Here is a 10,984-nt window from a genome sequence, read left to right as displayed (position 1 = left end):
GGTGAGTTCTTGATTGATTAAGAACATTGATCCTATTCTTAAAAAGTGCCTAATCATATTCCAACTCTTATTGAACCCATAACATGTTCATATTATATCTCTATCATATTGGGTTCATATCAGTATGAAAGGCTAAACTCCTTTCGGTTGATTCTCTTGTAATTTCACAATGAATTCTAAGGTTTGGTGCAATTAAATTTTTGTTCTTCGATATCTTAATGTGTTAAATATATGATATTTTTTTTAGTTTAATTTTTGTTTTGAGAATTGTGTTGTTTTTTAATGCATGTTGATAATTCAATTCTATTTTTGTTGAAACACTTGTTTATTTTTTTGAATAATCTCTTGGACGCATGATTCAAGAGATAAAAGATTAAAAACCTTATGAGTAGACAGATGGAGACGAGTAAGTTACTAAATAAATTAGTGGACGCATGTTTTATTAATTAGAATCAATTGTCTTTGCCTAATACATATTTTCTTAATTTAGTTTTGTTTAGATGATTGAATTAATGATACAAGAAAATTTGTTATTACCTACTAATAATTACCTACGAATTTGGATCCGTAGGTAAATTTGGACTTACCTACGGATTATTATCTATAGGTAAAAATGAGTTACCTATTGATTTGTCCATATATAATAACGAAATAGTTTGGCGGAAAAAATTTGTAGGTAAATTTCATATGTAATTTTGACAGACTGATGCGGGAAATTGTTGCCTATAGATATTACCTACGGATGGTTACCTAAGGATATTACCTACGAATTTATCCACAAGTAATTACATACAAATTCAAATCCGTAAATATTAATGTACGAATTAAAATCTGTAGGTAATTACATACAAATAAATTTGTAGGTAATTTACCTAAGGATTCAAATTTGTGAGTAATTACATCAATATTAGTATTATTACTATTATTAATTATAATAAATATGATTATTAATATTATTAATAAGGTATAATTACCTTTCTGGTCCGTACATTTATGGTCAATATCAATTTACTACAGTGGTTATTAAAAAATCAATTCGGTCCCGAGGTTTTTTAGAAGTATGCAATTTGGTTTCTTCTGTTAAACTTTTACCAACGACGTTAACTTTTGACGATGTGACACACAATGTGGGACAATTGTGCATAGGTGGAGTCCACGTGTTATCCACATAAGAATTCTAACCCTCTCCCCCTCTTTGTCACCCTCACTGTAACAACCCTGCACCTCAACGTTGTCGACTCAACTCTCGCCGTCGACACAACCATCGTCTACGCACACTCATCCTCTCTCACCATGTGCTCTCTACCTCTGAATAGCTCGACTTTGTCCATCATCTTTGTTGCAGGATGCACCGCTGCCACGACCTTGTTCTCGATATCGTCAAAATCTCCAGTTCCACTAAGTCTTTATCCACTTACACCTTTGTTGTTATCTATCTTTTTTAATCTTTCCTTTTGTTGAATGTTCTACAATACCCCCAAAATCAAATTCCTAATGTTTTGCAATACCCCCGATGTTCCTATAAGCTCATTCGTCTTGCCATCGAAGAGTGAGGGTTTGTGGAGATAGCAAATTTATATTACAACAAAAAACAAAAGGAGGATTGAAGAAAGAGGGAAATGAAAGGGTGAATTTGAGGGAAGAGTTTGACGGTTCAAAAAGAATATCAGAATTGTAAAAAGTGAAGGTAATGACTTTTTTCGAAGTGACCATCTCCAAATTCAAAACAAAATTATTATATTTATTGTTAAATATGATAAGAAGGTTGTTGGATTATACGTGGAATCGACGTGTACATAGCTTTGTGTGCCAATAATGATCAGTTAACGTTGTTCATATTAATTTAACGGAAGAGACCAAATTGCATACCTTTTTAAAAAACTTAAGATGAAATTGATTTTTTTCTTTTAAAACCACAAGACCAAATTGACTATTGGCCCTTAATGTTGGGAGAAAAAAAATAATTAAACCTATTAATAACATTATTAATACTAATATTACTATTGTTATTAACTTGACTATTGTTACTATTATTATTAATATTAGTATTAACAATATTAATAATATTACTATTAATAATAATAATAAATAATAATAATAATATTAATATTATTATTAATATGATTATTGTTTGTTTATTATTAATATTACAAATATTATTATTCTTATTATTAATAATTTATTGTTTCTTTTAATAATAATAAGAATAATTATAATAACATTATAAGAATAATAATAATCATCATCATAATATGATTGAAATGTTTATCTGGTGTAGTGGTTAAAGGTTCTAGGTGTTATGAGATTTGTATGTAATCTATACAACATACAAATTTTTGTTTGTAGATAATTTGTATGTAACACTGTTTTACTTACGAACTTTCTTTGTTACCTACAAATTTCTTCTTTAGGTAATTGTAAATTTTCTTGTAGAAAGCTTGAGAGTCAACATGCTTATCTACTACTTTTTTATTGTCTACTCTTCTACATAAAAATTTAAAAATCCATTTTTATTTTCTTGTTATTGTTAATCTTATTGTTTGCAGATAGTATTGAACATTGTTTGACAGAAATTTACTTTTGAATTTGTTGGGAGACGACTTTGGATCATTTGACCACAACTATACTATCATTTCTTTTATATTACATGGTCTAGCACTACATTAGACTATCAACACTGAAGTCATTTTAATTTAACTGCAAATTGTTATCATCTCTGGTAGAGAAAAATTCATGGTCTTGATTAAGTGTTGAAAGTAATTAAGTGCAAAAAATGGTCATACTTCGTCTGAAAGATGATAGCTTTAACAAACAAATTATATAAGACGTAAATATTTCATCTTTTAGATGATACAACACTGTGATGTTTTTGTATGTCTCAAAACGATACATTCCATTAGAATTAAGTTAACATTGCATCATACGAACCCACATATATGCTTATTCTTTGATTGCAGGAAATATTTGTTACTTTCGTCTGCCAAGAAGATTCATTCAAGTACAAGTCACATCAATGGTCTCTTAGATGAAAAACTAAATTTGTTTTTCTTTAACAACATCTTGACACAAGCTTATGTCAACTTCGGTCCAACTATCTACCCAATATGGCATCTACTTTTATCATATTTTGGTGTAAAAGGCTTTACAACCCAAGGAAATAAGTATTGTTAACTATGAAAGGCATTGCGTAAAGAAGAAAAGAGAAATCAATGCCTCATGAATTGCATTTAATACATCCTTCACAAACAAGTTCATTAGACACAAGAAAGACATTCAAGTGAGTTGAAGTTGCTCAATGACCAGAAATGGTTTTTGCAACGACTACATTCTTCTCCATTGCCTATATAAAGCCATTACTCAAGAAGAAAAATAAGCTTAATGAAGTTGAACATTGCTAAAACTTTGACAAAATCTTCTATAGCCCAAAAATCTTCATAGATAACAATGTGAGTGTTCTCGTCATGAATTAGAAGAGTTCACACACCTCATATACGTTGAAAGATGTTGTTCCTCTCTAGTGGGTGGCCTACTTATCAATTTGATCACTAATCAAATTATTTACCTATCCTAGCCAAGGGTGTTTGTTTGGAAAATAACATTGTTTTGGCCAAGAGTGGTTACTTTCAAAGAATACTTGGTTTTAGTCAGAGGTGGACGATTCAAAGAATACTAGATTTTAGCTAGGAGTGACTGGCTTCAAAGAATTCTCAATTATAGCCAAAAGTAGTTGAGTCCAATTTGTATTCAAAGAATTTTCGTTTTAAAACAATCCTCAGAGGGTTGGCTAAGGGTGAGTACATTCTCAAAAAATACTCAAGGAACTAGTCATGAAATATATTTGAATGCCAAAAACAACTTATGCAAATCCTATTTTACCTTTAAACTGAATTCACTAAAAAAAAAATGTGACCAAATCTAACAAGTAAATTTTATCTTATATCATTAACGTAATCCAGATAAAAGAAATCAATTTTACTAGGTTTTCTTATTTTTCAAAGTCATTATTAACCAAATGTGACTTGAACCTCCTTTTTAGTTTCAGTGTTTCAATCTTCTTATTTTGTTAGATTCATATCTTTGATATTATCTATTTATAAGTTTGTACGGGTTTCTCTAACTTTGTTGTTAAAAAATATCTCATTAAATTTAGAAATCACTGTGGTGATAAATTATCATAGTCTAGATAGCCTAAAATAGCATAGTGAATGTACTTTTCTAATATTTTAAAACAATATAAAAAAGGAAAATAAAAAGAGAAAGATAACACAATTAGATAAGTGATGATTTTTGTTAACAGAAGATAAGTGATAACTCTTTAAGGAACAAACTTTTGTTTGTAAAAAAAAGTAACAACTCTTATAAGTAATTACATTTTTTTTTTATTAAAATAATTGGTTATGGATGACGTGTGTGGGCACTGACATTCATTATAGGAAGCCTCAATGTTTTTAATTGTTTGTATTCCTTTTCCTTCCATTCTGAAAAGTAAAAAAAAATACAACAGAAAATTGAAAATTCGAAGTTGGGGCTCTCACGATTTCAATTCCCCCTTTCTCCCACAGACTCCGATTCTCCTTGTAAACAGCGGTGCCAGGTTTGATCTTTTCGTTCTGAAACTGTGAATGTATTTTGCACGTTATATCGATCTGTTAACTGTATAATTGATCCAACGCAAGTTTGTCTCTTTTTTGATCGAAAATCTGATTTTTCAGATACCTTTGTGTTCCCATTTGATGGGGTTTGTCTGTTGATTGTATAGGGATTCTTTTAGCAGTAGATAGAGGATGGGGGCAATGATGTCCAGGTTCTGGTTCATGTTATTCCCTGCAAAAGAGTATAAGATTGTTGTTGTTGGATTAGATAACGCTGGAAAAACCACGACCCTTTACAAATTGCATCTGGGTGAGGTTGTAACTACCAACCCCACTGTTGGTAGCAACGTCGAAGAGCTCGTTTACAAGAATATACGATTTGAGGTCCGTTCTCCTATCACTTTACTAGTTTGTTTATTCATGTATTTTGTTTCATTGTGTTGATCTTGCTAGGAGGGTTTTATGTTATCTTTGTTGTTGCCGAATATATGTATGTGAGTATGGGAACTTGTCTCTGCTTACTGTCTTATTAATCTTTATTAGTAAATCATAGGTTCTAAGTAGATAAATTTGCCAGCACTCCAATTTAGCCATCTAGAGGATTCAACAGTCATAGAAAATACAAAAATTAGCCATTTGACTTCTACCACGATGACTGTTTGGGTTCCATATGTCTCTGTGCCCTTGGACCAGACATATAGCTTTGTCCTGCTTCTATTTTCTAATGTGTTTTTGGGTGAGATGTGTCAAAAAGGATGCGTTAGGGTGAGTTCTTGCAAACATAATTTTGAATGACCTTGATTTTGTTAAAAGTGATTTTGAAGTGAAATGATTTTGATAAAAAGCATTGTTTGAATTGTTGATAAAAAACACTTTTAGATGTGTAATTATGCAACAGCAATAACTACTAAGCCTTCTCCCATTGCATTGAGTTGGCTGTATGAATCATACCGCCCCCCCATAACGTTCTGTCATTTATTAAGTGGAAAGACAGGCCATTTATTTCTAAATGTCTCCCCATGATTTGATTTGTAAATTTCTTCATACATTTAAGCATTGGGTTATCTTGCATGAGCGGTCAACCGCCTCCTCATATGCCCAAACCATCAAAGACAAAGTTGTACCAATTTTTCTACTATGGGAGGTCTCTACTTTGGGTGACCACTTATTCATTGTAGCATTCTCATTTTCCGTCATTAAACTTCCCCACCCTTCTTAATATTACATATAAAGGCTATTACACACTGCTTGTATACCATTTAGCAAGGATGGATATGAAAGGATTTGAGAGGATCAGTTGAGTTTGTTTAAGCTGATTTGCAGGGATTTGAAAAGAAAGAGTTGTAATCCTCGTTGCTAATGAGAGAGAAAGATGAGAGAACCTTCAACATAATCGATTATGTTTATCGATTACATTGCAAACATAATCAATTATGTTTAATGTATTACGCAGCAAACATAATCAACTATGTTCCTAAAATAAAAGGTGTTTTTGTATACATAATTGGTTATGAGACATCCTTAATTGATAATGGTGGTTTTCACTTTTATTATTATTATATAATAAGTAATTAAAAAAATAATAAATACAATTATTAATGGCAAATAAAATCATCTTACTTTTTTACTTATTTACACTTTCTTCCGACTCATCCAAATAACCTTACTTTCAACTCTAATTTTCTTTCTTTTTGCTCCTTCACTTTCTTTCACACCATTTAAACAAAGGCTTAAAGTAACATAGTGATATTGAATTATGAAGTTAGGGGTTTTGCTTTTCACTGCGAAAGTGACATGTCAAATCCGTGGTTTGAAGTCCAAAATTGATTGCGTACAATTTTGCTAGAAGTGTTGGTACATAACAACGCTTGTTTGCATCCACTGAAATAGCTTCTATGGATGTCAACATTTTTCCAATGCTGGCTGATGTTTGGCTACCTTGATTCTTTACAAACTCCGACCACAATTTGGCATTTGATGATTTTTGGACGCCAGTTGTCTGTATGAACAGTGGATAATCACATAAATTAACAGTCTTTGATTTTGTCTTTGTAACAAGTGTTTTGGAGGGAGTGAAAGGGCATTTATTTCCATTTCTTCAGGTCTTGGTGTGGGCCATCATTTTAAACCTTTTTTGAGCCTTTGTTTTCTATTTTCTTTCCTTCCTGGTGAAAGGATGGATCTGGTTTTGGTAGCAATCCACATGAATGTTTTTAAACTACATTTGGTATTGAGTGTTCTAATTTTTACTACTGCGCAGGTTGAAGCATTACTTACTCCACTTCGTAATTCATTTCAGGTCTGGGATCTTGGCGGACAAGAAAGACTGAGGACATCATGGGCAACATATTACCGAGGAACACATGCTGTTATTGCGGTGATAGACAGCAGTGATAGAGCCAGGATCTCTGTCATGAAGGATGAACTTTTTAGGTTGCTGGGGCATGAAGATTTACAACATTCTGTGGTTCTTGTCTTTGCTAATAAACAAGATATCAAGGATGCTATGACTCCTGCTGAGATCACTGATGCATTATCTCTTCATAGTATCAAGGACCATGATTGGCATATACAGGCTTGTTGTGCCCTCACCGGAGATGGGCTGTATGATGGTCTTGGATGGATTGCCCAGCGAGTAACTGGCAAAGCCCCAACATGATGTTGATCTGCGGGAAACCTGGGATATTCATTTTTCATGTATTGAATTTATATGACGAGGGACAAAACTTTTATGTATCATTTATACTTCAAAGAGTCAAGCCAAGATAATGTGTTTGATTTGCTATGATATGAAGAAAAAGATTATTGAATAATCTAATTAAGACACGTTTTTAATCCTCAATCTAGTTTATTATTCAAGTGAGATGAATACGTGAAAGGAGTGAATTTTAGTCATGTACTTAAATTGCTGGTTTAAATATCAGAAGAGCCATTTAAAACAATTTTTATAATTCATATGGTTATATGGTTAATTTCCTCCTTTTGTTCGTCGTACGCTCTGTCCGCGTGCTTGCATGTGTTTGATGGAAGTATTTAATATTACAAAATTATTCAAGCTATTGTTTGGTTTGAAAACTTTATAAAGAATGTATCAAGTTTTCCTTTCCTATTTTGTATAACTAGACGCTCTGTGCACTGCACAACTGCAAACTGCAACTCCTGTGCTGTCGCCAATTTCTGCTACTGCTATAATTCCGGCCTATTATTCGCCCTCGTATTTTCTCAGTAAATTAGATTATTTTATGCAATGAAAGATTGCATTAAACTTACAATAATGAAATTTATATGGTACAAAACTGCAATATGTGAATGAATTTAACTCAACCAATTATAACCAAGACCAAAAGTTACTCTAAAACTAAGGGAGATCTGTAAAAAACATTTCCTCTTTCACTACAAAACGGATTCTGCATATGATACATTTAAAAGTGTCCTTTGTTTATAAAGAGAGTTTGACCCTAAAATGGAAAGTCTCCGAAAGTGAAGACTTTAGGATCACATGATCCAGATTAATTAAAATATTTAAAGAAAGCCCCCTTTCCCAGAAAAAATTAAAAAAAGTGTACGAGTAAATACTAGTGTACATGACTATCACTTAGAACGGTTCTCTAAACAAATTAAAGTCATGGTTTACACCAATAACGATGAGAGAGATTGAAGTTCAGTTTTTAAATTTAAATCCTACTCCATTATGTTAAAATAATCGTTTTTAATGCAGTCACTACTCTGTCATCAGTCTTATCCGTAGGCAAAAAGAGCAAAAGGAGCACAACATTTTGTTGATTCCTTCATACATAGCTCACGAATGCTGAGGCAGTCTAGCACGTGGTCTATATATGTCTACTAAAGGCTTAGCATGATAACATATTCTATACATATCAAACTTGGCGCATCTGCAGTAGGCATGCCATCCCTGCAACTAAACAACTGAAGCTAGCCAGATTCACTAGGCCAAGCTAATGGTTTAGATGCAAAATTGTCTCCTGAAAGCAACTCTTCCCTAATACGTTGACAAGATTGAAAGATATACTAGAAAGAATTATGTTACCATCATAGTTACTTTAGTGATGTACAAGTAAAAAAGTGAACCATTATTTCCTACCCATTTTCATTCTCCAGTCCTAGATGGCCATGCCCTTTGGAACCATTTTGTTCTTCATCCACATGTAAACTGAAACTAGTACATAGTAAGTAGCTGCAATTGTACCAAGAATGAATCCCGAAAGAAACAACAATGGATTTACTGGCTTATTTACTCTGCCTTAGGACCAAGCTGCATTATTCACAGCCACACTTCAAAATTGCACTGAACATAAAAAAAAAGTAGGGAAAACAAGCTTCCAAACAAGGTAAACATAATTCTTATAATGTCTTAGGGTGTATATAGCGGATTCAAGGACGTAATGCTGGCTGCTAAAGAAAATGTATCAATAGAAATATCCCAGAGCTACATCATTAGCCAGGTAAAGTAACAAGTCTAAGGAAATATTTAGAAGAGTTTGTTTGTAAGGAGCTTATTGAACTTGTAAAATATCTTATAATTTCCATAAATTTTTAATAAGTTTCTTGATAGTTTATAACTTAACAAGAGTTTTATTAAATAAACATTTAATTGAAGTGTTTATCCAAACGCATCTAAGTCACTGGCACACAATATTCGTTGAGAAAATCAAATTTATTCCCTTATTAATTAGTACTCTGAAGTCTGAACTGCTAAAACATAGGGTTGCTTTCTCAGTTAATTGTGCTTTTTAATTAATCCATATTAAGAGGCAATTCCTTCTGTTTTCATTGTTGCTTCTACAAGGGAATCTTGAAGGGCAGCGAAAAAGTAGCTGCGATGCACAACAAAAGTTCAACACAAAAGCACAATCCTTGATGAAGGGTGACTTCAGACCTCAATATCCTGTATGCGCATCATTTCTAACTGAAAAGATTTCGTTTCTTCTCAAAAAAAAGATAATTCTTCTGGTTAGCTTCATACAGAAAAATAAAATAAAAATCCCAACGGAATCGGAAAGCTTTTAATAAAAATCTATATCCTACTTGTAAACCAATTATTTTTAACAAGGTGCTGAATTTTAACTCTTTAAGTAGCATCTTAGACAAAAGTCCAATTCCTCATCAACAATACACTGATTAGCATAATATGAAGGCTTTCGGGAGATTTAATGCTCTGAATCTTGACAAAAAATTTGAACATATAAGGAAAAGTACATTGAGCGGGGCAAATCCTCTCTGCACCATATAAATTCCAACCTCCACTCTATCTGTCATTGAAATGATGAAGATGTTCCTGTGAAACAACAAAAATAACTTTAAATGAAAGGTGGGTGGATAAAAAAATACATTTTTGGATTTGTATTTTTGAAACATATTTTTGAATTTCGAAAATTCTTTTTCAGAATTTTCAACTTTTGTGTTTTGGATTTTTTTTTTTCATAATGTATTTTTTTATTTCGGATTTTCTTTTTCAGAACAAGATTTTAAATTTTGAATTATATTTTTTGAATTCCAGGTTTTCAAATCCATAATAAAGAGTAATTTCGAAAATTCTGAAAGATGATAGATAAAAGTTGAAATTGATATGGTGCAAAAAGAACTTGCCCCAGAGTGGAGAGTGTGAGGACACGACCCTACAACATAGGCAGACCCAATAGACAGAAGGAGTAGTCTCATTGGATGAAAGATATAGGGTATTTATATTTTTTGAAATACTCAAATTATCATTGACAATTTTTTGGTGGTTCTGAAATAGGGGGTGTTTCGTAAGCAAAATATGTTTTTGAAGGAAATCCAAAAGACAACAAAAAAAGATTCAAAAAAATATTTTCTAGGACACATTTTTTGACTTCCAAAATGGTAAATCCGAAATTCATAAAATATGTTTTGGAAAGGGTATTCCAAAATGGTTATGAACAGGCCTTTTCGGGAATAAACTATGGACTACACTTTTCAGAATAATATGCATGGACTCCCCTATTTCATTTTGGATTTGTCATTTTCACAAATATTACGGATTACCCATTCTGTAAACAAAAAAAAAATAATTAACCTTACCTTTCTTCTTCGACGAACAACGCTTTCAAAACCAACCACTAACTAACGCAATTCTGTCAGAAATCACACATGTCTGTCTATGTCCATTGAGAGCGCACTAGAATCACCAAAAATCGCCCAGAATAATCATTGTCACTTACTATAAACAAGGACAACAAAAATGGTAGAGAAGAAGGAAATGTCGTGCTTGGGTTTTTAAAACCTCTCAGGATTAATTTTCTCAATTCATATTTCTGATGGGGTGCTGGAAGCAAAATGTAGGGGTGCAAGAAAAAACACTCAAGATTGTATAATGTAACACAGGTTTATTTTTGGTAGTAAAGGGGTTTTCG

General features: G+C 32.3%; 1 protein-coding gene across 1 annotated transcript; it reads left to right on the top strand.

Moving 5' to 3' along the window:
- Positions 1–4,121: 4,121 nt before the first annotated feature.
- Positions 4,122–7,434, top strand: ARFC1 (ADP-ribosylation factor C1). The gene is made up of 3 exons (XM_068634902.2): positions 4,122–4,594; positions 4,760–4,976; positions 6,892–7,434. The coding sequence occupies exons 2-3, from the start codon at positions 4,785–4,787 to the stop codon at positions 7,249–7,251; spliced, it is 552 nt and encodes a 183-aa protein (XP_068491003.1). The 5' UTR covers positions 4,122–4,594; positions 4,760–4,784; the 3' UTR covers positions 7,252–7,434.
- The last annotated feature ends 3,550 nt before the right edge of the window (positions 7,435–10,984 follow it).

This window comes from Phaseolus vulgaris, chromosome 7, assembly GCF_051622355.1.
Source record: "Phaseolus vulgaris cultivar YP4 chromosome 7, ASM5162235v1, whole genome shotgun sequence".
Taxonomy (NCBI): domain Eukaryota; kingdom Viridiplantae; phylum Streptophyta; class Magnoliopsida; order Fabales; family Fabaceae; genus Phaseolus; species Phaseolus vulgaris.
This window is presented reverse-complemented; position numbering and strand designations above follow the sequence as displayed.

What these genes read in the sequence shown, in the direction of transcription:
- ARFC1 (XM_068634902.2), top strand. Translation starts at nt 4,785, where the DNA reads ATGGGGGCAATGATGTCCAGGTTCTGGTTCATGTTATTCCCTGCAAAA. An exon ending in ACAAGAATATACGATTTGAG is followed by an intron (nt 4,977 to 6,891) that starts GTCCGTTCTCCT and finishes AATTCATTTCAG; the next exon opens with GTCTGGGATCTTGGCGGACA.